Here is a 27907-nt window from a genome sequence, read left to right as displayed (position 1 = left end):
TATTGTGTTTGTTGCATAAACTAGTTATTTAACTAATTTAAACTATAATTCCCAATGTGCATGCTTATGACGTAACTTGACAGTGCACATGTCGTTACTAGGCAACACTGCAGTGTCCTGCGTTTGCCTGTTGTTTAAGGAGCATCTTGCTCAATAGCTAGCGATCATTAAGACAGAGTGGGCTCCTATGTCTGCAATAGACTTCCATACCTACTTGATAAGCAATCAGACCCTACTGGGAAAGATATCTTCTGAAAGAGTAAATAGTTAAACGTGTGTTGCTGAATTCAAATGGAGTAAGATTTATTTGGGCATGTATTATATTGAGGGATTTGTTATGAGCAAGAAGTTGTTTTTTTTTTTTTTTTTTAAGACAAAGGCCTGATGGATGCATCCATGCATATTCTCTTTTCTCACACTGAAGACTTAATTTTTGTCAAAGAGAAAGTCACTGAGAGTTTAATATATTTAATGAGCAAAAGAAGAGAGTAAACGTTCATTAAGAGGTATTCGTAAGCTAGAAATCACATTGGCTTGTAAAGTTTACACAGAGATGTTTATCTGATAGGTGAAGGTTTGTCTTCAGAAACGTGCATTTCTGTATTTCAAACACCCATTTCTTAGATTTTATTCTGGCCACGATTTTGTGGAATGAGCTGTAGGCAGCAACAGCCAAGATTCTATTCTTTGTTTGCTAGTTTTTTTTTCATCAGAGCGACTAAGTCTCCGTCAATCCAGGTGACATTTCATCTTTCCTCCCTGTAATCTTTGGGTTTCACAGAACTGTATTTCAGTAGGTGACTGTGCATTAACTTGATCTTAAATACTTTATTTTTCCATAGATTGCGTTGTTGCCGTTCTCGTTGTTAGTGTTAATCAGTTTAACCATCAGGATCCAAGTTGAACTATGCGGTTGTTCCCTGCACTTGGACCGGTACTTCTCTCTAGGGGATTCGTCATACTTATTCCTGGTTATGGTTATACACTTTGTTGTACGTCGCTCTGGATAAGAGCGTCTGCCAAATGCCTGTAATGTAATGTAATGTAATGTCTTGAAGAGGATGAGCGTGCATTTTCTAAGCTATCTTTCACCTTAACATCCCATTTCTTATGATTTTATTACATTACCACAGTTTTGTAGGCTAGATGAGCTAGTAGGCCAAGCATCTCCATCAATGCCAAGATTACTTATTCATTTGTTTGCTAGTTTGTTTGTTTCTTCAGGAGTCTGACTTAAGTCTCTCGTCAATAGCCAGGTAATACATTTCAAATTGAGTTCCGTCTCCCTGGTAGTCGTTGTGGGTTTTCGCCACAGAACTGTATTTTGCCAGTCCCCTCAATGGTTGATTGCTTGATGAACCAATCGTAACATTGATATTAAAATGTACCGCGCCAATGAAATGATTGACACTTGTTTTGTCCAATAAAATATTTAAAATCCAACACCGTCTCTGACGAATAGTGGTAGCATGTTCTTTGAGTGTATCATATTTCCTCAACTAGCTGAAAGTACCAGTAAGGTTGAATTTGGGAAGGTTGTGTACTAATAGCGTGTGAAATATATGGTCCCCGCCAACTGTAACTTGCTAACTACACAATTAAAAGGATTTAAATTGATTTCCAATTGTATGACTTGGATATCTGTACATACTTTTGTAGGGGGCAAATCCGTTCACCAAGCGGAGAGGCGCGCATCACCGCCATCAGTTTTTGCGACAAAGGAATACCGCGAAGCCTCTGCGGAGCGAATGAGTCAAAGAAGAACGTTGCTTTGTGCTATGGTCTCAGCTGAAATTGTACTTCTGTAACTTTACTGGGCGGACAGGATCATAACTTGGTCTATAGCAAGCTGTCTAAATCAGTTTAAACCCATTGCTACTATAAAATCACGCATAGGTTTGTTTTTGTTACGAATTGCGGTACTAAACGTTTGGTGATTTGCTAGCTTGTTTTGCTACCTAGTTAGCTACCTAACGTTATCCCGTGAAATTGAATGGAGCTGGGTCCGCAGCTCAGCAAAAACAAATTGTACGACGTCGTTAGAGATTTTAAGTTGTACAGTCAGAATATTGCCTTTCTGGGGCCGCGGGTGTTCACTATTACCAAGCTTGTTAGCTAGCTGTCTTAGCTAAGTAACTAGCGGTATGAATCACTGCCATGCTGGTTTTGTTTAACTATGTTAGCTAGCTTGTTCAAAATAAAACAGCTCGTTAGCCTTTTATTTTCTTTGATTACTTGCTAGCGTTAGCTATTATGTGTATGGTTGTTATAGCTAAGTAAAAGCTCAATTTAGTAATAGCAACGAGCTGGTAAGCTGTATGCAGTTGGAGAAATATATAATTTTCGTTTACAATAATTAGTTATAGTCGGTTTGGTTATTGAGCGTCGCAGCTATGTCACTCCACGGCAAGCGAAAAGAGATCTATAAATACGAGGCGCCATGGACTGTGTATGCGATGAACTGGAGTGTTCGGCCCGACAAACGCTTCCGCCTGGCGCTAGGCAGCTTTGTGGAAGAGTACAATAATAAGGTGAGTAAATTACCAAGTCAGTGTAATTTCTATCCTTCAGATAGAAGGAATTAGTTATCTAGACAGCGAGCTACATGCTTGAAATTATTTCACCAACTTTTCTGGGGAGAGCTGGCCGATTCGCTTTGGAGAACTGAAACAACCTACGCTCCTCTCCGTCACTTCTAGAACAGTGTTATTACCATACAATAAGACAGCGGATTGACATTTAAAAGTAGCGAAACAATACTTCCAAAATTTCTTACGAAGTGTTTTTCTTATGAATTAGTGTTTACGGCATTTAACTAGAACCCCGCACCCCCAAACGATGCTGCTTTTTAAAATAGGAACATTCCCGGCCTTACAGACTCGTACTCATTTAAGCCGAGATTAAGTTACCGAAGTATGCATAAAATAAAATGGTTAAAGTGTATTTATACTTGGGGAAATGTAGTGGAAACACTATGGTCCTGGGTTATGCTGAAGTGTTAAGTGTGATAAACTTTAGACCGACTGTTTCCTTGTGTGTGGTTTCAGGTGCAGCTAGTGGGTCTGGAGGAGGAGAGCTCAGAATTTGTCTGCAGGAACACCTTTGACCATCCTTACCCCACAACTAAAATCATGTGGATCCCTGACACAAAAGGGGTATACCCTGACCTCCTGGCCACCAGCGGAGACTACCTGCGTATCTGGAGGGTAAGTGTGTCTCTGCCGCCTGTGCACCGAAGCCACGCTGCAACAAGGTGTCGACTTGTCCAGCATTGTGCGTGCGTTGCAAGTTCTCTTGCTCTTCTTCCTGGCAAAATGACTTCCACTTTCTCCTTTAGGTCAGTGATACTGAGACCCGTCTGGAGTGCCTGCTCAACAACAACAAGAACTCCGACTTCTGCGCCCCGCTCACGTCCTTCGACTGGAACGAGGTGGACCCCAACCTGCTAGGTGAGCGATGCCGCCCTCCGGACAGCCACGGGCCCGTCTCCTCTGTTGCACGAGTTGCACATTCAGCCACGGAAGTGACATAGTAAGTGTGCTGTGAAGAGCCGTACGGACATTCTCGGGTTTAACTTTCTCGCGACGTCTCTCTGCAGGCACCTCCAGCATCGACACCACCTGTACCATCTGGGGTTTAGAAACCGGTCAGGTTTTGGGCCGGGTCAACCTTGTGTCGGGCCACGTGAAGACCCAGCTCATCGCCCATGACAAGGAGGTGAGGGAGCCGCGGCGTTCCTGGGGGCAGGGTAGAGTCAGAGTGCTGTTTGTAACTCTTCTGAATGACCCGATGGGCTAAGCCACAGCGGGGAGAGGCGCTTCAGTTAGCCTAAACCATTAAGTCCCAGTGGGGTAGTGAAGAAATGCGGGAGGAAGCTACAGTGGATGTGAGGGCAGTGAACAGATTTCCTGGCACTTTTTACATTTTGGTGGGTGCCGCACTCTGTGTGCGGTAATGTAACCGTGTGTCCGCTCCTGTGCAGGTGTACGACATTGCGTTCAGCCGGGCGGGCGGCGGCCGGGACATGTTCGCGTCGGTGGGGGCCGATGGCTCGGTGCGCATGTTCGACCTGAGGCACCTGGAGCACAGCACCATCATCTACGAGGACCCCCAACACCACCCCCTCCTGCGGCTGTGCTGGAACAAGCAGGACCCCAACTACCTGGCCACCATGGCCATGGACGGCATGGAGGCGAGTCCCCCCCGAGCCCCTCTGACCCTCTCAACCCCGAGGCCCTCTGACCTTCTCAACCCCGAGCCCCTCAGACCCTCTTGCCCAGTGCCCCTCTGACCTTCTTGCCTCCTCACGCTGTCGGAAGCGACGCTCTTTTCTAACTCCTCTTCTCCATCGCAGGTGGTGATCCTGGACGTGCGTGTGCCCTGCACGCCGGTCGCCAGGCTCAACAACCACCGCGCCTGCGTCAACGGCATCGCCTGGGCGCCCCACTCTTCCTGCCACATCTGTACCGCAGGTAAGGTGCAGCTGGCTCACCTCACCCGCAGTGTCAGCGTCACCATATGATAATGGATCAGAGCCCCAGCACGCTGATACCTGATACAGTGCCCTTCCATCAGCGAAGGAAGGTTGTTGTGGTTACTTAGTTGCACCCTTTGATGCTTTCGCGTGAGGATGATTTTTACAGTGCTGTGTGCGCTGATGCTAGTTTGTCTCCTCCGCAGCGGACGACCACCAGGCCCTGATCTGGGACATCCAGCAGATGCCGCGGGCCATCGAGGACCCCATCCTGGCCTACACGGCCGAGGGGGAGATCAACAACGTGCAGTGGGCCTCCACGCAGCCCGACTGGATCGCCATCTGCTACAACAACTGCCTGGAGATCCTGAGGGTGTAGCTTCCAGGCGACGGGAGAACAGGGAAGGGGGGGCATGGGTGGGGTCGGGACGGGGTGGGGAAAGGTGGATGAAGGCAGTTGAGGCCAGGACAAAGACAACGGATAAATGTGTGAGAGGAAAAAGGGCAAAAAGACTCTTATCACCCGTTTCTCAGCGCTCACTGGTGAGAGCGGGATCATAATTTTAGGTGCTGGTGTTGGCGTCACACAGGATGTACTGGCTCAGTCATAATGGTGCGTGGAAGGTTTTATTGCTGTTGTTGTGAATGTGAATTTCATATATGCATTTGAGAGTGACTGAAAGGGGGTCTACAGGCTATTTGCGGGGTTCTCAGTACTTGAGAGCTGCCGCTGAAGGACGACTCACGTTACTGTTGCGGCTCGTCTCTCAGCCTTGGATTCCCTGCATAGGAGCTTTTATACGTCAGCACCGTTTTGTAACTATGAAGTCGGATCTTCCCTAGAAAATTTTATACTCCACACTGATCACGTGCAGCTGGAGAGATTTAGATGTTACTCCCTTTAATCTCACGGATCTGATGTCTGTGGACAGTTTATGTGGATTAGACAAAAGAGAATAAAATTACAGAGCAAGTCAGTTCTACCTATGTGTGTAATCGCATAGTTCCACATGTAGTAAACTGTGATACGTAGCTAGTCATTTTCTTTTATTTATGTTGAGTTAATGTGTGTGACACATTCTGTCAAAATGCTGGGGGGTGGGGGGTGGGGTTCAAAAGGATAAAACTGGGCTCTCATTCCATAGAAAACTGATGGTATGTGAAGGCAAGCAACTAAGGATGCAGTTTTTGGTAAACATGTTGGTGGGGGCTAGAATTGACAATGGCTACTAAAGAAAGAGTGGAAGTCTGACTGCTTTGTGAGTTGATACGTGTATTTTTGAGTGGCATTTCAGTCAGGTGTTAGCTAGATCGCTGAGGCTAGATCGTTAGCCTTCTAATTAAACAGTTTTCTTGGAACTAATAAGTTGGACATTTTTGGGTGAGACAACTTTAATGAAAACTGGAAGCACACTGTGTCAGAAGTGTTCACAGTGTGAGCGGAGCCACATACATCCCCACTGCCCTGTCACTCGGCCCTACTTCCCAGGCTCCCTGGGGGGAGGGGCTGAAGAGGGGGGTTTTGACCAGTAGGAGGTGTGGACTGGAGAGGGTGTGGCATCGCCGACGGTGAGCGGAGGAATGGAGTCCAGTATGCGTGACGTCTGATGAAGCCTGGCGTCCTTCTCGCTCGCCACCATGAAGGAGAGGACACAGCACTAAGACCTAGATGGGCCGGAGTTTAAAATGGCGGTCTAAGGGGGGCTTTACGCTGGACACATGGACCATGAAAGGGGTCCCCTTAGCCCCGCCTGTGACAAGTGCTGCAAATCACATACTTTTCCTTTTGTTTTTCCTTGGTGTTGTGTCCTCACCCGTCTTGTGCTCAATATTTAAAGGTGAACAATTTAGCATGTTTGTAGTGGGAAATAAATATATATATAAATATAAATTCTCTTTCTCTTTTTCCTGAAATCTCGATAGACATATTTGGGCAGTCCATGTTATTTTTTTTCCCTATATAACCCTTTTTGTCATCGTGTGTAGAATATTATTACTTACTGTGTATAAGCTTGTAGCCCTGCATGGCTGTGGAACTCGGCAGGGAGAAAGCTGACTGCAGAACAGGTTATTATTGGCACACTATTGTAAATGTGCAGTTGCAAAGTATTTGTTTCTTGTGAGGTGGAAGTTAAACTTTGCAGTCTGGTACAGTGGTCACAGCAAAAAAAAAACTGCAGTACCATTTCACAAGGTGCTCGTGGCCTGGTCGTACTTCTGAGGAAGAGGACAGCTGAAATCGTTCCATTCTTGGATTAATCTGACCTACTCTGAAGGTTAAATGTGCAATAAGGCACAGTCTACCCTGGGTTTTTTTTTTGGCCCTTCAGTACTTCAGACCCCAAAATTAAAGGACACTGTATCCTAAGGCCCTAGTTTAGTTCCTTGGGGTTTGAACAGTCCTGTGGTCCTATTTGATCTACAGCACCTATCTCAGCTCCCAGTCTTTGCTCCTCACCACCATCTCTGTCCCATTTGTGAGTTCTCTGCAGCAGTGTGATTTAATAACTTGTGACAACTATTTACTATGACAAATAAATGACATTTTTTTCTTACGTAAGACCGCCTGTGTTTTGTAGCTTCTGAATGATTTTCCGTTACTGTTTTCTCCCAACAGGTTGTTGCTGTGGAGAAGGGAAATGAGCGCCCACTGAATGTTTCTAATAAACTTACTGCTGATGCATGTTCTCATTTTTGCAAGTGGATTAAATTATGTAGTGTTCTACTGAAGGACAGCACTGCTCTGAAAAGGTTCAAAGGTTCAAGAGATTAAAGCCAACATGAAAATGCTCTCCTAAATAAGTAGGGTATTTATATTGTTTCTTCCCAGTTTTGTGTTGGTATTATAAACACACTGATGTCATTGCTAATATACAGATGGGGGAGCTTGGTATAAAATGCCACTGGCCAAATGTTCCAGCTGTAAACATTACAGAATACACATAATGTATTCTTTGTTCATAAGAGTATTCTTTTTTGTCTTGAGGATGTCACTAGAGGATTTCCTGTGCAGTTCACAGGAGGCTTGGGGATCTCAGTTGTCTGGTGTGCTTCAGTCTGCAGCACATTTACATGCCCACACGGGGGCGCTGGTACACAATTTCTGCCTTGTGTAATTTGCATCCACATGCACTGATACTGACAATAGGGAGTGATTCTACTAGAAATTGCTGCCAGAAATTGGTGCAGAAATTTCTTGGCTGAAACTGCAGTCCAACAGGTCTTATTCACAAGCTTAATACAGTATTAGCACAACACAAAAACAGACACACAGGGTGATTTGAATGTTATGTGACTGGTTATGTAACCACCTGCTGAACCTGTTAATTGGAATTCCCATAAGATGCAGAGCTTCTACAGAGCTTCTACAAGTTTCTACAGACATGAACACAAGTCACTTCAGCAAACTGGGACTGAGTACAAGTCAGTTAAATATAGCTAAAGCTTTCACTCAGAAGACCTTCATCAATGCCAGCTTGGTCAGTTAATTACCAGTCGTTCGTACATACTTATCTTTGCTGAACCTGGAATAAATGTACTGTTGGATGGATGGATGATCTGTTTACTCACTGCATTCCTACAGAAAAGCCCTTTTAAAAATATTTAAGAGACTGAAAACAGAATTGAAACACTTTAATTGAAATGCTTATCGGTCACTTCAATCTAAAAAAATAATTCTTCATGCTTTACGAAACCTTTTAAAATTTCAAAACAATGAAGGGTTCATGTCTTGTTACATTCACCTGCCTATGCAAACACATCAATAAAGGAGTCGCGTTGGAAACAAGCAGTCCTAAATGTCCTAAAAACACCACGTTGCTTCTCTAAGATTTACAGCAGTGGAAACGCCAGACGCTCAAGTATGCTACATGTGCTTGTGTGTCCAGACCACACCCGTCACCCCTCATTACGTTAAGGTTGCAGAAAGACAAAATAAATTACAATACAAAATTGCGCCAACAATTTCATTTGGCAGAGGTTAGACAACTGTTCTTTGAAATCTGACGAAAATCGCTGCTTGATTATAGAGTACCGGTAGGGTTGTAGTCTAACTGAATCTGTACCTGTGGGTATGCCTGTACCCGGGTGCAAATTAAACTCTTATGGTATGCTCATGCAACCAGTCCCAAGCTTTCATTGTCTTGTTGGTGGACATAAAATGCATGAAAAGTGCAAATTTAGGCATCTACTTTAAAATGATCATAACAGAGTTTTAAAAAAAACATAGATATGGTACCTAACTGGAAAATGTCTACAGCTGAGCATCTGGGGGCATCTGTTAGTTACTGCTTGTGCGTAGACTCATCCTGTCCTCTGACAATCTCACATCCATTATAGGGGCTTGGGGGGGGGGGGGGGGGAGCTTTCACATGTTGCGCCTATATATGTCTCCCCACTGCCCCCTTAAACTGTGCACTGTCCACCCACATATTCAGACCTGATCTATGCCCCATCACAGCCGAGACTGTACAGTGTATGGCCACAGACTAACAGTCCACTGACGGTATCATTAAAATCTGTGTGCCCTGGCTAATGTGTGTTGTTACTTTTCAGACACGATTCAAATCTCCTCAGAGAAGGTGCGTAGTCACAAAAACACAATATATGCAAAGGTGTACAGAGCCAGCTATGTTTCAAAGCCACGGGGGCGATGGGAGTTTGGTTGTGCTTATATTTTCCTGTCCAGTAGGCAACAGAGACAGGGCATGGCTTGTGTAGGGCTAAGAGAAAGTTCCTAATGCTTCCATATGTCGTTCTGCACTGGCTTCAGGAGAAGCTGGAGGTGCTCTTGTGTTCTCCAGGTAGATAAGCCGCTGTCCTCCCACAGGCCATGGGGTGCGTGCTGGAAAGGAGAGAGAGGAGGGCGGCCGAGACGCAGAGGTGGTCGATGGGTACCCGGTGGCCAGCTGGGTGGCCGTGCTCCTGTCCTAATATGTGTGCGTGGCTTAGTGCCACTGGACAGAGCTGAGTGAGGTGGGGGGCTCTAGCTGCCAGGCAGAACTGGGTCTGAGATGTGTCTCTGTATGTCAGCAGGCCCCGCGGGGGTCTCCAGGTTCTCGGGGAGCGAGGGGGAGCGCAGGCCGCCGCTCAGTCCGCCCGCGCCCGCGGAGACGAGGACCGGGGACGGCCTCAGGCAGGGCGTGGCCGCGCGCGTCTCAGGCGAAAGGGGCGTGGCCTGGTCAGGGGGCATGGCCAGGCGGACGCCGCTGAACACGGAGCGCCTGGAGTCCGTGTTGAGCCTGTCGGGATCGGGAGCTTCCACGCTCTGCCAGGTCAAAAGGCAGAGGGGGAGGAAGAGTAAGCACTTTGGACAGTCTCTAACACAAACACGACTACAACAGGCTCCTCTGTGTCTGTGCATTCTTTACACAAACTGTCAAATACAACAACAGTGCTTTTGTCATCCCTGACAGGCCTTAATCCTTTAAAGTGTAACATCACAGATATGTCATTAGAATGCTCTTAACCTAACATGCTGATGTAACACTCACTACTGGTATTGGAAAGCAACGGAGTTCTAGACTTAGAATTTTGAAGAAAAAAAAAAACATTCCAAAAAGCCTCTTCAAAGGCATGCCTATCCACTTCTTACAGTGTATGCCATATAGAAGATTAGAAACATTGACATAAGGATTTTCAATTATTCAAAGGGAAATTAACAACAGGGGGTTAACTGAGGTCCTTATCTTTGCTGTCCTCCTCAGTGCCAGCTGAGGCTGCGCTGTATCTCCCCCCCTGTTTCCCCTGCTCATTCCCACTGGGGGGGGCGTACCTGCGGGGGCGAGGGCCGGCTGTGCGTCCGCGCCGGCGTGACGGGGGCCTGTGCGCCGGGGCTGCGCGGGCGGGGCGGGTGCGTGGGGCGCGGGCGGCGGGAGCCGGGCGACACGGCGCAGTACGCGGGGGGCACCGGGGCCGCCTGCCTCTGCAGCAGCTGCAGGATCATGTTGATGTCGGCCGTCATCCTGGTCTCCAGCCTGGGGAGGGGGAGACCGCAGCTGGGCCACACTCCTCCATTTCCCTCTCTCCTTTCATTCTTACTGGAAAGGCTTTGCTGTTTTTTGTCTAAACTGGACATTTACTCTTTTCTCTACTCCATCTTGTCTACCATCTTGTCTACTTTTCTCTACTCCATCTTGTCTACTCTGTTACTCCACCTCCCTCTCAGTCACACCTCTCCCACAGTCTTCGGCAGAACTGTCCGTTACCCTGACCGCACCCCCTTACCTGTTGAGCTGGGACTGGAGCAGCTCGAGGCGGGACTCCAGCTCGCTGGGCCGGTCCTCCGCGCAGGGGGGCGGGTGATAGGTGGCCCTGACGGAGGAGGAGCGGCGCGTGCTCTCTGAGAACTGACTGGACCGGCGGTCGGGACAGAACCTGTACAGACTCGGCATGTTCAGAGCGGCCACTGTAGAGGGAGGGGGAGAGGAAGTGTAACTGAAACTCAGAAGAGGTATCAACTGCAACACACACACACACACACACACACACATGCGCACACCAGACCTGGGTCAAATACGTATTTGTTTTGGATTCAAATACTTTTCTACGCTTTACTGATCTTGTCTGATGTATTGGAACCAATGAAATACTCTCAAAAGGTGCAAACCCTGCCTTCTGGTCATATTGGCAGGCTCAATTACACCAGGCAAGGTCAACAGAGCACAGAAAAGTATTTGAATCCAAAACAAATACGTATTTGACCCAGGTCTGACGCACACACACACACACACACACACACACGCACACACACGTACGCACACACACATACCACACATACACGTACGCACCTCTCTCACCAGTACCTGTATAGGTGCCATTTCGTTCCATGGGGCCCCCCGTGCCTGCTGTGGCACTGCTAGGGGGCAGCAGGCTGACCACAGTGGGGGGGTAGTCACAGCTGTCACCTCCAGCTGGGTACAGCTCAGTGGGGCTGTGGGCCAGGGGCTTCATTTCTTCCTGGCTGGACTGAGAGCAGGAACTGGCAGTGCTGCAGAGCTCATCCCACTGTGGACCAGGTGATGCCCCCTGGTGGTTTGCCATGGTAGGGCAAGGCTGGTTGGAGTAGGGTTCTTCCCGATCCATCCCATCTACAGTACATGAGCAGGATCATCATTGAGAACCGCACAATACGTATTTGCTTTAGTACAGTGCAAAGCCTGGTATTTTCATTTGGCATGAATTTGTAGCACTTCAACATAATTGCAAGAACCAGGTATGATTCATTTTGGATTTTGGAAGTGTGTGGGAAGTTCATAATTAATCATAGTTCAGGTACAATATGTTCTACATGATCATGACCTATTACTTTCCATGACATGGAAAGTAATAGGTGTTATAATGATCCTTTTAATTATAATATTGTTCTTGTGTTCTACACTATGGTAGAGTGTATATAATAACTGTCAGTGTGGATAATGATTGGTAGAGTGTGGGTAATAATGGGTAGAGTGTGGGTAACAATTGGTAGAGTGTGGGTAATAATGGGTAGAGTGTGGGTAATAATTGGTAGAGTGTGGGTAATAATTGGTAGAGTGTGGGTAATAATTGGTAGAGTGTGGGTAATAATTGGTAGAGTGTGGATAATGATTGGTAGAGTGTGGATAATAGTTGGTAGAGTGTGGGTAATAATGGGTACAGTGTGGGTAATAATTGGTAGAGTGTGGGTAATAATGGGTAGAGTGTGGGTAATAATGGGTAGAGTGTGGATAATGATTGGTAGAGTGTGGATAATAATTGGTAGAGTGTGGGTAATAATTGGTAGAGTGTGGATAATGATTGGTAGAGTGTGGATAATAGTTGGTAGAGTGTGGGTAATAATTGGTAGAGTGTGGGTAATAATTGGTAGAGTGGGGGTAATGATTGGTAGAGTGTGGGTAATGATTGGTAGAGTGTGGGTAATAATTGGTAGAGTGTAGGTAATAATCGGTAGAGTGTAGATAATAATTGGTAGAGTGTGGATAATGATTGGTAGAGTGGGGGTAATAATCGGTAGAGTGTAGATAATAAATGGTAGAGTGTGGATAATGATTGGTAGAGTGGGGGTAATAATTGGTAGAGTGTGGATAATAATCGGTAGAGTGGGGGTTATAACTGTCTTATAGACTGGGATGTGTTTGCCCACATCACTCACCGGGCCGGTTGCGGCGGTGCAGGGAGTTTCTCTTTCTCCTTGGCCGCCGGTAACCACATTCAGAGTCTTCACTGGGCAGCGACTGGAAGATTCCATCTACCTGGTACACATCATCCTCAGTAACTCAACAGCCTGAGATAGCCATACAGACTCACAACCGTAGTTCAAAGTGTGCACGATCATGTATAATGGGAGCAATGTTTGAATGTGTGGGCTTCATGTGTTTTTGCCTGTAGCAATACAAAGTCTAGCAATACAAAGAGGAATCGTTTGCTCTTGTTTGTCATGACTGGATGTGTGCATGTGCGTGTGTGTGTGCATGAGGTTGTATGATTACACTAAGTACAGAGCACTATGAATGAATGGTCATCTCCAGGACAGTGGCACTCACATCTCGCAGGTTGAAAGTGATCTCCAGGTTGATCCAGAAGTTATCAGAGAAGTCCGGGTACATATCCAGCACCTCCAGCAGGTCATCCCTGTGGATCTTGTGGAGATCGCAGTAGGTCAGCGCCCGCACGTCTGCATTGGACTTGCCGGGTCGCGCGTACAGACTGAGGGGCTCCCCGAAGATATCATTCTTACCTACAGGGGGGTGCGGGAGGAGGAGGGACAGGGTCAAAGCACAGGTAGCCGGGGGAATTATGTGAAAAAAGCTGATAAAAAGGCAGATGAAAGCATGAAAAAGGGTACCGATGTCCCTTGGGTGATCCAAAGATATTCCAGGTGTTCCCAAAAAAAAAAAAAAAATGTAAACAAGTAAGGAAGTAAGTAAGTTAAGTAAGAACAAACTCAAAATGGCTGCCTATTTGCTTGCCGATTGAATTAAAAGGCATGTAAATGACCTCATAAAATCAAGAAATTTGTCACACATGTCCCTTGGGTCATGCACCTCAATAGTGGGCTTGATATCTCATAATCGGAAGAGGTTAACAATAAGTGACCTATAGTCCATCACTTGGGTATGTTAAAATTTTTTAAGCATTATTATCTGCCTTTCTAATCATTAACATACCTCTCACAGGTGAATATTTAAGAGGTCACTCTATTCAGAATGGGTGTTTAAGACAGTGGTGTTTAAAACAGTGTAAAACAAGTATTTGAGAACAAAACATACTGAGATTTGTTTGTTTCATATTTGCCTACTGTCCATAAATCTAAATGGTAAAATTGGCATTGTGTGCCAGTGTTTAAGAGGAACATCAGCTTTTGGTGATATCTTAGTGCTTTTCACCCCGCCATTTTTTTCACTTCCACTTCAAAAAAGCTTTTCATGGGTCTGAAATTTTGGGAACCCCTTCCAAGATGGTTCTGTACATCCCAAATAGTGTCCATACCAAATTAGCTTTTTGCAGGATGGGTATATCTTCAGTTCATATTTTGAAATAATTAATTGCAGTTAGTTTAAATGTAAATTCATTACGGTCAAGTTCCTGGGGCTTAGTCGAGGGTGTAACCCCCCCCCCCCCCTTTTCAGATTACACCAAACTATCTTCCATTTCACGTTTTCAGTCGATGAAGCTTGCGCAATTCAATCAATCTCTCAACTGCTGTATAGGTCACCTGAAGATGAGGTAAAGGTAACTTTAGCTAGCTTTATTTTATTTATTTTACATAAACGTAATGGTTATATGACTATTAAGTAGATTATGACTAGTTTACCCAATTGATATTCAAAGACTATATTTAATCTGGCTACTTTTTTCTACTTAAACATTAGCTAGCATCGGCTGACGGTTATTTTTTCCTAACAGCGAAACTATATCGTACCCAGCCAATGTTGGCAGCTAGTTAGCTATCATAGCGATTTTTATATGAATCTACTTCTAAATGTTTTTTTTTTTTTCAAAAGCAGTAGACTGCTTCAAAGAACAGGGGTGGGTAAGAAAAGCCATATCTGTTTCTGGATTTTATACCAATGTCTGCTTTTAATGATTTAGCGAGTCCATAGAAATTACATACGTGATCTGACATTTTATTGTTAAACACCGTGAATCCCACAGCACAGGAGTGAGTCGTGGTTATTGGTGGAAGCAGAACTTGCCTGCACACAGGCCCTCCAGGCATGAACTAGCCTAACCTGCATTTTAATGTGCTTTACTCTGCACCTCTGACCTGCTGAGCACTGCTAAAGAGCCCTGGAGACAAGAGCAGAGAGAAATACACGAGGGGGATGTTCACCCAATATGGCCACCACCACATCCTCGCGCAGGATCTCGATGGAGCCACGCGAGATGAAGTAGAGCGCGGTGAGCACGTCGCCGTAGTGCACCAGGGTGTCGCCGGGCGGGGCGTGGGTGGTCTTGAAGCGCATGGCCAGGGCGCGCAGGCAGCCCTTGCTGGCCCCGTGGAACGCCTTGCAGTTCTGCAGCAGGCTGCGGTTCAGGTGCAGGCAGATGTCTGCTTGCAAGCACTCTGGGAATCCCTTCAACACCTACGGAGAGACAGAGAGAAAAATAAAGATGGAGAGACGGAGGACAGAGTTGAGAGAGGGATCAAAGATCAAGGAATCAATTTCAAGGCCAAAGGGAGAAAATGGGAAGAAAAGAGAAGACAGAAAGCAAGCAAACTGACAATGAGCCGGCTCATAAGTAATATTAATTACATGTGCTATCAATGTGTGCTAAGAGCAGTGGTTTTCAAAGTTGGTCCTGAGGGACCCCTGTGTATGCTGGTTTTCGTTCCAACTACAACTGTAATCCCATAATTTTCATAAAATGACAATTTTTCTTAATTAGACACTTCATAATTTGAGGGATTATTTATCCTTTTAAGCCACATTATGTCAGAAATAGCTATGTATGTGTGCTATGTAAATAGCACGCCAGCATGGCACCCCTGGGAGGGAGATGCGGCAGTTCTGGGAAACACCGTTGGTTGCCGCATGAAGAGAGAGAGAGAGAGCGCACCCACACAAACACAAAATAAAATAAATGAACATTTCACCCTTCCACCTCACGGGTTCTGGGAAAGGAAACATTAAACTAAAATAACAAACTAAAATAAGAAATACAAAAAAAAGTAAAACTGTGCAACCACTTTTCAAGTCACATACACATTGTGCTTATTGTGCTATATTGGAAGCAATTACATAAAGAGGAAAATATTTTTTTAACTGATCAAATTAAAGACAGTTGACACAACAGACCTCTATTTAGTGAAAGTGTGGACACCTGGCCACTAAATCTAACCATTAGGTAGATAATAAAAAATTCAAAGATAAAGCAAATGATTATAAGCTGAATCTGCATTGTGTTAATAGGTTTAAGGAAAAAAATTACGAAAGAATATAAGCATGTGTTCAGCAACCTTAACTGAGCAAGAGATTGACTGTAATAAAAACCAACATACACAAAGGTCCCCAGGACTACGTTTGAGGTCCACTGACTAAGAGCATATTATAATGGTAAATACACTGAAGTATAAAAGCCTGTGTGTCAGCCAGGCTGTGAAGAGCTATGAGGCCCCACACACACAGATACATGTCAGCGAGTTCTGGTCATGGTGACATGCAGCACTCCCTCTTGAGTGAGTGATCTGGCACAGGGACAGCAGCAGCAGCAGCACCCAGGAGCGGCACAGCTAGCGGCTAAATATCCGCGCGCCGAGCCACCGCTCCACTGGATTTGCCCCCCGGGCCAATGCTATCGGAAGTCACGGCCCAGCGCCCAATTACGCCAACGTATGGAGAGTGCAGGAGATGCACGGGGCTGTGATGGGCTCCGCTCACATGGAATTGACAGACCAGCCCCGCACTTCCAAATGCCCTCTTCCATTAGCCTGCGCGCTAGTGATGGGTCCGAGAGGAAGCGTGACTGTAAGGACGACTTCCTGCATCCATCCCTTATGTCAGACACCCAGGGGTCACACCTCTAAAGGTGGGGGGTCGGGGGGAGTTCCAAGCACAGCTCATCGTGTCAAAAAGAACACCTGTAGTCCATGCACTGGTTCTAAAATTCTGGAAGTGGAAACAGTAACCTTTTTCTCAAGGGTGTTCTTGCTTCTGCCCTGAAGCCAATCACATGCAGGCATCAAACATTACATCAATGGTGTTGTGGGAGGGTGATTATGTTGTCCTTTATACCAATTAAAACATTTACTGAAGTCATGTGTTTGGCCTGTGGATATATGGATACTGAACAGCTGATGATATAGATCATGTGAACCTAACACCAATTTACACTGTATAGCATGTTATATACATTTTATGCATGATTGTACTTAATCACGAAGCACGTGTCATACATGGAAGTCTGTCACTTATGTTTATAACAACTGTTTTTTTTAGCCTTTAACTTATAGGCCATGTTCAGGAGACAGTATGTAAATGTATGTTGTATTATACTGGCATCTCTGTGTGTGGAAAAGTCCTTTTAAGATTTTCAGGCCTAGGCTAAAAAAGATAAAGCTATTAGAGATGACAGTCTTCTGTGAACCAGATACATTTGTCTGTGATGCAGACTACACAGACATTCACCGAATAGAGAAGAGACGCACACCCTGGAGCTTTCCATGACATCACAGTATGAAGTAAAGAAGCACAATGTTCCTGGGAACATTCAGGATCAACTCAGGATGTAGTGTGAGTCCAGACACAGAGCAGTATACATGTATGTGCCTCTGTGTGTGTGTGTGTGTGCGTGTGTGTGTGTGGCGGGGGTGGGGGGAAAGGGGTCAGTGAGGTTCAGGAGCAGTGTCGCTGAGGTTAATGGTCAGAGAGGCCGGAGAGGGTTAGTCGATGATGGCACATGGCCGCCAGTCACAACACGACTTCTGTTGTAGGAGGGATGGCGAGTGTTCAGAGAGCCTGCTCTGAATAGACCCCGGCAGTCAATCCCTGTTCCATTTAGATCAGGAAGGGTCTGATGGCAGGCACTCTTTGAGTTCATGTCACCTGCCATCCACTTTCACTATAGTCCCTTTCATTTTCCTCCTCGATTTGGCCCTTCATTGAATTGTATGAAAAAGATTCTAAAACTGTATTGGTTATCCCATTTGAAATGTTAAAGATTAACCATTTAATCAATAATACTAATAACAAACCTGAACCCAGTTCTAATAATGATTCTCACTGTGTGCAACTGCATCGACATGGTGAATACAATTACTTTAGCGTATTAGGCATAGTTTGAAAGTTGAAAGAAAAACATTTTGCTGATTTTACCACCATTTTCTTATTGTTCCTTAGGCCAAACACAGAGCAATTTCCATGAGTGCTAAGAAGTTTTGTACAGTATGTGTGCCTAATTCTATTTACATCCCCTCCCTTAACACAGAACATATTCAGCTGCCTTCTTACGCATTTCTACCTGGCAGTGAGGTAGTGTTCCTGTGGGTGTATCACAGTGTTCACGTGGATATCGTAGGTCTAAGTGAGTGTGTTTGTGTGCTGGGACTCACAGTGTTCATGTTGATATCGTAGATTTAAGTGAGCATGTTTGTGTGATCTGGTACTCACAGCTTTCATGTGGATATCGTATGTCTAAGTGAGGATGTTCCTATGTGCTGGGACACACAGTGGTCATGTTGATATCGCACGTCTAAGTGTGTCTGTGTGTGCTGGGACACACAGTGGTCATGTTGATATCGTAGGTCTGAGTGTGTTTGTGTGTATTGGCACTCTAAAGTGTGTTTCTATATGCTGGTACTCACAGCGTTCATGTCGATGCCATTGGTGTAGGACCAGGCGTGCTGGAAGTACTCCTCCAGGCGCTGGCGCAGGCCCCCGGGGATCTGGTGGAAGCGGATGAACTCTTTGACCCGCAGCATCTGGGTGTGGTAGCGCGCCGTGCCCGAGTACAGCCGCTGGATGATGGCCGACACGTTCCCGAAGATGCTGGCGTACATCAGCGCTGAGAGAGGGGCCAGATGGGAGCAGGAGCTATTAAATCCCATACAACTCCACACAAGCAGAGCACTCACAACACTGGGTGAACAAGCAAACTTATACACACCACATCCATATGTATGTGCTCCCCAATGAAGTTTTCCCATGCAACTTTGCATATGGTTTAAGGCTGTCAAAAGTGCCATGAAATTGAGTTCGAATATTAGCTTTTGTAATTAGTTAGAGTTCGAATATATTCGAATATCATTTGCCTATAATTCACAAAAATAAGCCGCTTATTGTCGGGCACAATATGCACGTGACGCTCCCTCTAAACTGGCCTACGCGTTATTTTCCACGAGCGGGCAGTAGAATAGAAGACATCGGTGAACTTTCAAACTAGGTTACTACATCTGGGGCCTCATTTACAAAACGTATTTTAGATCAACTGTGTGAGGCGCGCGTAGAAAATCACGTCAAAGTAGTGATTTAAAAAATTTCAACATGACTCGATTTGACCGTGGAAACGGTAATTGCTCTACGTCAGGTCTTCACTTGACGTATGCAAGTTCATTTTATAAATGAGCCCCCTGCAGTTTCTATAGCCTAATGCGCAAATGAACAAAGCACTTTCGCGTGGATGTAATTTGCCACACATCGGCATTTATTAATCATCGGAAATGATTGTTTATAGGAAATCCATGTTTATTTCTTAACACAAAAACTATTCAAACAGCTAATACCTGTAGCCTAAAACAACATAAATTACTTACTCCGTTTAGTTTGTTTAACTTCTTTCATCATCCAATTTTATCAAAATCTCCAGAAAAGAAAGGAAACATAGCCTGCCATTGGAACATTATTTAGCATAAATTGTTAGCTGACCAGATCTGTTGAACGAAGTGAAAAAAGAGACTGGCTCGCGAGGCTAGCTGACCAGTAACGTTAGAGCTGAAAGTATCACCAGAGGTTATTGGCAAGGAAAACCAGACGATCCACTTGCCCTGGGTCCAGAGCATATCGTTTTTTGTTGACAGAGGAAGTAACGTTAGCACAGGAAATGAACTTTGCGTGCATGAATATGATTCGCTGCATGAAATTAAAGCCTGCATGTTAACTTTGCATGCATGAACATGATTCGCCGCATGAAATTAAAGCCTGCATGTTAATTACAATACGGTCCAAACGAATTAAGCTCAAATTTAGGTTCGAACTTTTAAAAAAAGAAAGATTTTCGAATAGTTTTCGAACTTCGAATATTTGTTGACAGCCCTAATATGGTTCAATAAATACATGTAACTTGCTAGGGAGGGGCCTGTGTTGGCCCTGGAGAAAGACTCACAGCCAATGAGCATGACGCAGATGGAGAAGATCTTCTCGGAGTTGGTGTTGGGCGAGACGTTGCCGAAGCCCACGCTGGTCAGGCTGCTGAAGGTGAAGTAGAGCGCCGTCACGTACTTGTCCTTGATGGAGGGGCCGGAGCTGGAGTCGCTGTCGTTGTAGCGCTTGCCGATCTGGTCGGCCAGGTTGTCCAGCCAGCCGATCTTCATGTAAGGCCTCTCCACGTTGCCGATGGCGTACCAGATGCAGGCCAGCCAGTGAGCGATCAGGGCGAAGGTGCACATGAGCAGGAAGAGCACCGCCGCCCCGTATTCTGAGTACCGGTCAAGCTTCCGCGCCACGCGCACCAATCGCAGCAGCCGGGCTGTTTTCAGCAGGCCAATCAGTGTGGTCGTCTGAGGCTGGGAGGTGGGGAAAAACAAAGGGGACTGAATAACTATAAATCCTTACAGGCTGTTTTACATTACAGCACATAAGCAAAATGATGGAAGCATAAAGACTGCATCCTTATGTTTCAGACGGCATTTAGGCTAACCTCCCCCCCCCACCCCGGCCTTTTAAGACCCACTGCAGAGAACATTGTGTTTTAGCCCAAAGGCGATATTCATCACCATAAAGATTTTTGAGGACATCTGAATAAAAAGTCACTTTGCATAAGAGAATGCCCCGCTAGGCAGTCTGTAATTGGAATCACCTACAGAAGTGACATGACAACTCACCATCCTTACACAGGATTGCAATCTGTTCTTGATGCCTTTGAGAAAATGTGTCACCTGGGTGCTATAGCAATAATTAACTACAAATCTGTATTAACTCTTGAAAGAATGTCTTTGATAGTTACTAAGTCATCTGGAAAATGTTCTGGATCATTTATCCTTCCCAGTGTAACCTGTTCTTTGCTGTCATTTCCTGAGTGCATTTGAGTGCATTGCCAGTAGTAGAATGAACAGACATACACTGCTGCAAGTAAACGCTGTCTTCTCCCATTGAGATTAATCTTCCACCTCAAAATTGCACTCAACTGCAGAGCTTGTAAAGCTGTAATTTTCCATTTTTCCTATCAGCAATGCGAAGCGTCACCTCGTTCTGAATCATTTTATGCTTGCATGCACTGATAATAGCTTATTTCAAAATAATACGCATGACAGCAGACTGCCTCTGTCTCAAAATATAATTTGATTAAATTAATACACAGGAATTCATAATATTGTTTTGACCAAAAATCCTTTTACTCAAAATATGTAATAACAGCGCAGTGTAAAATGAGTTCATCTGGGAACTTCAGGTCTATGTATGACTCCCTTCATGCAGACAGGGGCTCGATTCCCTGCCATGCCACTTTCTGCACTGTGATCCCATCTCTCTCTGCTTTCTTCCATCTGAACAAAGTGAAAAAAATACACAAGGATTGGTGGGTGGTTCTAATGCATGGATGGGCTCCATGGTACAGTCTGGATTCCAGACTGTGCCAGTGCTGACTGTGGCCAGCAGCCCAGCATGAGCTCCTCCCATGAAGATCTTTGAACGTTCGTAAAGTATACGTGATGTGATAGCAAGCCAGTGTAGCAGACTTTCTTGTGAGCAATTTCTTGGTGTGCAAGAAGCCTTTTAGCTGAGTTTGGGACATACCGGAGAGTTTTGGATGGGAAAACGGCCCTGCGGTAATCTAAGCAGATATGAATGCATGTATAAGAGTTCTGGCATCAGTGAGGTCGAGGGATAGATAGATGGAAAATTTCTACTGAGAGCAATTTCTGCTGAATTTCTTATTACAGCCCTGAGATTACCATTTCTTCTCAGTAAAGGCAGAGCATCCTTTAATCTTAAGGGGACAGCTGAACTCAGAACTGTCAGAAAAAAAGCTAGCAGACACTCTCCAGACAGAGACCAGATACCCTGCTAGGTCCGAGCCTCCCTGGAGCGGGACTCAGACAACACAGCCAGACTGCGTCCCACACAAGCTGTCCCGACGCATCCCATAAATAACACTCCGCTCCATGAGGATTACTTCAGACAATGTCAAGTCCCATACAGTCTTCTTACCCAGCTCCGACTGCTGAAATGACACAGCGACATCAACACCGTGTTCCCTGGATTCCACCCGCAACTCGCTAATCGACCGATTGCCATGGGTATTATGCAGCTCAGTGAGTGACAGCCAGGAAAATCATCGTCAGGACAACCTGTGTGCAGGAGACGACCATTGCGGCCGAACCGAATACAACCAGATGGGGGCCACATTTAGGTTATCAGTTTAGCTTTTAGATCATTTTGACGGGTGACCTCTTGTGACTTTGCCACCCACGGCTGTTACCCGTTCCTTGGGGCCCGTGTGACCTTTGGAAGAGATGATCTCCAGCTAATTTTGTCTGCCATTAGAAGTGAGTTTGGGACCTTTCTGCCAGAAAAGCTGATCTCACAGGCTGTCACTTTGAGGGGTACTCAGTGGGCGGCAGGGCTCTGTAGTCACCGCTGCCATTGCTGCTGCATCACTAGCTCCAGCATGTGTCCGTTCTGCCCTTTTATCCAGAGACTGGCTTTGACTATGGCCTAAGTGAGAGGTCTGGGCAGGGACTGGGATTCAACAAGCCAGCTGCTACCCTGCCTCCATTCACCTCCTGGCTTACCAAACAAATTGTGTTCTCGGAGGGAATTCCATCATGTTGCTTTTACCTTTAACATATGTTCTTGCTCATGACCAGCACCCTTTTTTTCTAAATTTAAGCTGCAACATAGATGCGCTTATTTATTGATATATTTATTTATTTAAAGGAGAGAAGAGAGGTCCATTCTCCTTCCATATTTTTGCTTTACTCAGGGAGAAAGCAGAGCGGGTAACACACAGAGTGAATGCCAGCCCAGAATGCACCACGATAGGGACCAAAACCCGGACCGTGCTGGTGGGGCTCAATAGTCGCTGCCCCACAGACTGTGCCACATGTCTGGTCTTGGATACATATTTCAACCTAACAAAATGGCAAATTACCCACAAATAAAAAGCACTATCAATAAGTAATTAATTCAAATTGGCAAAATCTAGGCCTGCCATTAAAAGTATTCATGTCAAAATTAGGCCAAGTTACAAGAAACAACATTGGCTATCTCACCTCACATAAATTAAACAAGCTATATTCCAAAGCAATGCTACCCAAAGTTTCCTAAATAGTTTTAAGTAAATCTGAAGATTTTTCCTCTTCTTCAGTCAAACAAAAGATTTATCAATGCCACATGCACATACTACCTCACAGACCACATACTTAGTTACATAAATTCTCTCAAATGGCACATTTGATGCAATAAGTCAATGTCCACTATAATAGCACGTTGCAGATCAGATACGGACTCTCCCTACCTCATCCGAGCCTGAGCGGAAGATAAGCAGGTCAAAGGGGATGGCGGCGACGATGTCGATGAGGAACCAGCCCTTGAAGTAGTGCACGGCGATGCGTCCCGGGTGGCTGACCACCTCGTCGTTGTGGTTGACGTAGGTGGTGCGGAAGTTGATGAGGATGTCGACGATGAACATGATGTCGACGATGAGGTCCACCACGTTGAGCGGGTTGCAGGTGTAGCCGCAGGTGCGGCGCCGCTCGTCCTCCTGCTCGTTGAGGAGGAAGGCGGCCGAGTAGGGCGTGAAGACGGCGGTGTACAGAACCAGCAGCAGGATGATCCAGTCCCACACGGCTTTGAACGGGCTGTAGTGCAGGATGGTCCACTTGTGAATCCGCGGCGCCTGCAGCTTGTACTCTGGCAGCACGTCCGCTCCCAGGGACAGCACCTAGGGGGACATCAGAAAAACATCTTTAAAAACCCACCATGAACCACGTATGCACTGTTCAGATATGGCCCTGTCCTTTGAGGGACTTCCAACCAGAAGGAAATCAACACCATAACCTGACCATGGTGCCCAAAGCTTGGGGTAGAGGGTCTGTCCCACACACTTTTGTTTGTCAAGGCACTAGAATAAATGGTAGCTAGGCAGATTACTTCCCCTGGGCAATATGGGCATTCCACAACTAAATTAACCAATCACAAAAATGACAGGAAATGAGGGCACTGTGCAGCAGGGAAAGTCTCCTGTGGCTTTTGAGAGAATTTCAGGACCGAGAATAATGGAGCGTGGATTTCCAGCACCACAAATGCAAGCCAACATCATCTGCTCCTATGCTGGGCTTCAATTAACACATTGTCCCATGTGGAGCAAAGACTTCTGCAAAAACAGAAGCAGCTGAGCCAGCACAGATATACCCCACAGTGCACTGCCTCAGAGGATAGCAGACCATGTACTGAAAGTACATTGCCATGAAAAGGTATTTGAAAAAATGTATTTAAACCTTACGATCAGAGTGAAGTAGTCATTACAAAGTTTCAACAAGCACAATACGCCACAATCAAAGAATACTACAGAAGAGATGAGGAAAAAAGTTTTTGAAATATATCAGTGTGAAAAGAATTACAAAGCCATGTCTAAAGCTCTGCGACACCCCCCCCCCCAAAACCACAGTGAAACACTTGGAACAGTGGTGAATTTTCGCAGGAGTGGTCGACCTGAGAGAATTTCTCCAAGGGCACATCAACAGCTCATGCTTTGCTGCCTCGGGACCTGGACAACTGGCCATTATTGAAGGAATGTACCAGAAAAAAGGAGAATGTCTAGCCATCTGTGTGTGAGCTGAAACTGATATGTAATTCGGTTATGCAGCAAGACAATGATCCAGAACACAAAAGCAATTCCACATCTGAATGGTTGAAAAGAAACAAAATGAAAGTTTTTGATTGGCTGAGCCAAAGTCCTGACTTGAACCCAATTGACATGCTGTGGCAGGATCTGAAACAAGCAGTTCATGCTTGAAAACCTACCAATTTGTTAGGATAAAAGTAGTTCTGAAAAGAACAGTGGGTTAAAATTTCTCTGCAGCATGTGAAAGATGGATATTAAAATATAAGAAGCATTTGGTTGCAGTTATTCCTGCTAAAGGTGGTGCAACCTGCAATTATTTTTGAACATTTGTGATGGGTGTTTCATAATTTTTTTCACTAAATAAATGATAATAATTTTTAAAAATCTATTTAATTTCAATTAATTCATTTAAAAAATGTTTTGCGTTTACTCAGGTTCCCTTTGTCTAATATTAGTATAAAGATCTGAAATGATTCAGTGTGGCAAATATGCAATAATAGCGATAATCAGGAAGGGGGGAAATACTTTTTCACGGCACTGTATAATTATTATAATAATACATTGAGGAAAATGCACAGCCAACAGTAGTTAACGTCTGTACACTGTGCCAGGATATTTTACCAAGCACAGACAACTTTTCTGTCAGTAAAAATACTAAAAATACTGGTCAGGTCAAACTGCATACCATTTAAAAGGGGACACAAAACAAATTAGCCTACCTAATGTTTGGCTATTAAAGGTGGTTGAACGTGACACTTCCCAGTTGTCTTTAGGCAACAACAAAACAAATAATTTTTTTATTATTCAGTCATTTCAATGTACTTTAAAACGTATTTTTCTAAGCCTAAATTTCCCACTATAAAAGTTCACCCGAACCGTCTGGGCATGGTAATGAGAACTGTCAGTTAGCTATGATTGACAGTCCGTGCCCCGTTACCATAGCTACCCCCATGTAGGGTGTTTTATGGAGACTTTTCAAAGCTAGCTAGCTTAGTAATATATCAAGTATCGATAGATAGCTAAGGTAAGGACATTGACTTATATCCAATTATAATTTTTGCTATCTAGCTAGCCAAGTTAAGATAAAAGCACAACTATAACGTCCTCATAAAAGCAAACTAGCTAGCTAACGTTATCGATAACATTGCCTTATGAAAGCAAACTACCTAGCTAGTCTTAGACGTTAGCTAGCTAGCTAAATGAATATAACCAGAAATAATCTAATAGTCCTTAAAAGGCACTCTAATTTAAGTGAACCTAACGTTAGTCAAATATTTGCATTGTCTTGCCTGTAAGCCAGAGGCGCAAACTATGGGTCTCGAGTTATCCATGGGTTTACGGGGCGTGGAAAGGGGAGTGGTTACTGTGTTCGTGACGCACCAAGTTGACAACTTTCTCAACCGGTTGAAAATAGGACGATAAATTTAAAACGCATATTTCTCCAAAAATACAGAACGGACATATTTAATACTTTACTCATTGTGTTTCTTCAATGCCTCTTGTGCAAATAGCACATAAAACCGAGAAAGTGTGAAAATCACCATGGTACTCCTTTAATTATTTTATCAAAATGTTATCATTTGGACTTTGTGCATATTGAGCATTCTTTTATCAGACATAATTTTATCCATTGCTACATCAATGTGGAACTTGGTGAGAAATATGTAAGTGAATGTTCATATGTTAAGACTATGGCGTGGTAAATGGGTCACACTGCACACACCAAATCTTTTTCATGAGAATAACTTTCTAGTGTTATGAAGAAGTGGAAGAAATAGGAGCATAAAAACAAAACAAAGAAACAGAAAATACTGGTTACTGTGTGAAACCTGAATTCTGGGTTTACACAGGGTTAAACAGTATAGAGGTTGATATTTATAAGGAGTGAGTTTCTGTGGTCATTGTCGTTATTTCTGTGGGAAACCCAAAAAGGTCAAGCACTCTATGCTGAATAGGTATAGGGTAGTACCTGCCTGCCATTCCAATATTATTTTACGGTTGGCTGCCGCTCCTGTTTGGTTTTCTCCTGTTCGGTTCTCTCACAGGTGACTTACAGGTCGAAGTGAGGCCAAAAGGGTGACCTGTTAATTAGAAGCACCCGTCCGTGTTCCAGAAAGTGGCTTGCGTTGCCACCAGGAGAGGCTTCTAGCTCTAGGACCAGGTATTTTCATAGTTAATTGTTGGGCTGACACTTGTTTATGTTCCCTGATTGTTTTTGTTTGTTTTAAAAAAAACAAAACGTTTTTTCCATATTTTGTTAATAAATTGTTATCCATTTTTATAAAACATATTATGTGTCTCCACTATGTTGTGGCTGTGACCGACCACCCGTAATAATTACAATACACCTTTATATTTACAATACTATATGAATGAGAAGTCTTCATATTCAGACAAAAAGGGTAGATAATAAAGACTTTAAATTCTTTACATTTCTAGCATATATTTTAAATCTGCCTTGCAGTCGCTATGCCAAGGGCCTGAATGAATGTTTATGTCCTGTTTTACAGGGATATGATGCTTAAGTTAAAAAAACAATTGTTTAGAATCCTGAATGAATACTAAACATCAAAGTGAAAATGGCATATTTTACCACAGAGACGTAGCATTTTTCAAGGATGGCTTACAGTCTGTTTATATTTGCTTAGCGGTCTCTTTTTGCCGTGTGCTGCTTCTGAAGTCTTTTCTGCCCCCGCAGGGAGATGGAACACGATGCCATTAAAGAGATTCCTGCCCCGGACACACAAAAACTGAGAAGAATGACAGAAATAAAACAGCAAAGACTGAAGGAACAGAGGCACATTAGACGCATGAAGGTATACTTTGAAAAGGAGGGTGTGACTCCTTTAAAAACTCCATTTTTCATATCCTTAGAAATACAACAAAAACTTGTTTTCCTTTTTTTTCTAGGGATGAAATCTGTGCCTGGCTCTAAGAAGGTGTGTATACAGTATGTGTGTGTGTGTGTGTGTGACACAGACACACAGCTCAATTCTGATGCATGCCATGTAACACCCTGGTCTCCTTGGGGGGGGCTCTGAACAAAAGCGACTCCTGAGACAGGCTGTTCAAGTGAGAAGGTCACGCAGGGTACTTCACAGACAAGAGCGAAGAAGGCCAGCAGGCCCCACAGGAGAGCGCGACTTCACGCGCGGAGCTGTGGCTGGAGCCGCCATTCCCCGCCGCGCGCTCTGTCCTCTCATTCCCCTGCGGAGGCCCCTATGTGCTCAGTGTGTAACCAGCGATTTCTAGCGCCTATTTACAGCTTCCAGCAGGCTTCCCTCATCCACAGCAGGAGCAACCACAAAACTCCCACCGGTTTTCCGTTCTCCTAACGATGTCACAGATCAGTCAGCCTTAATTTGCAGTGGGGTAATTACAGTCCGTGTGTGAGTGTGTGTGTGTGTGTGTGTGTGTGTGTGTGTGTGAATACGTGAAGAACTAATGTATGTT

The 27907-nt window shown here is 44.8% G+C and overlaps 2 protein-coding genes across 4 annotated transcripts in view; one reads left to right on the top strand and one right to left on the bottom strand.

Annotated features, from left to right (window-relative positions):
* The first annotated feature begins 1484 nt into the window (after positions 1-1484).
* Positions 1485-7034, top strand: dcaf7 (ddb1 and cul4 associated factor 7). The gene is made up of 7 exons (XM_064322017.1): positions 1485-2531; positions 3048-3206; positions 3338-3449; positions 3599-3717; positions 3983-4192; positions 4355-4472; positions 4681-7034. Exons 1-7 carry the CDS (start codon positions 2394-2396, stop codon positions 4851-4853), a joined length of 1029 nt encoding a protein of 342 aa, XP_064178087.1. The 5' UTR covers positions 1485-2393; the 3' UTR covers positions 4854-7034.
* A 1058-nt stretch (positions 7035-8092) lies between these two features.
* kcnh6a (potassium voltage-gated channel, subfamily H (eag-related), member 6a) overlaps positions 8093-27907 on the bottom strand; it is a 54838-nt gene continuing 35023 nt past the window's right edge. For 2 of the 3 annotated variants that reach the window (XM_064322014.1, XM_064322016.1), the window contains exons 7-16: positions 23126-23551; positions 19775-20174; positions 18258-18457; positions 14787-15039; positions 12997-13190; positions 12606-12705; positions 11263-11562; positions 10700-10880; positions 10248-10449; positions 8093-9740 (exon numbers count right to left, since the gene is read on the bottom strand). In XM_064322014.1, the coding sequence (XP_064178084.1) occupies positions 9459-9740; positions 10248-10449; positions 10700-10880; positions 11263-11562; positions 12606-12705; positions 12997-13190; positions 14787-15039; positions 18258-18457; positions 19775-20174; positions 23126-23551 (2538 nt within the window). In that variant the 3' untranslated portion in view covers positions 8093-9458. The remainder of the gene's footprint in view (positions 9741-10247; positions 10450-10699; positions 10881-11262; positions 11563-12605; positions 12706-12996; positions 13191-14786; positions 15040-18257; positions 18458-19774; positions 20175-23125; positions 23552-27907) is intronic. The other variant, XM_064322015.1, reaches the window with a different exon arrangement.

This window comes from Anguilla rostrata, chromosome 2, assembly GCF_018555375.3.
Source record: "Anguilla rostrata isolate EN2019 chromosome 2, ASM1855537v3, whole genome shotgun sequence".
In the NCBI taxonomy this organism is placed as follows: domain Eukaryota; kingdom Metazoa; phylum Chordata; class Actinopteri; order Anguilliformes; family Anguillidae; genus Anguilla; species Anguilla rostrata.
Note: the sequence above shows the minus strand (reverse complement) of the source record. Positions and strands in the feature narration are given on the sequence as shown.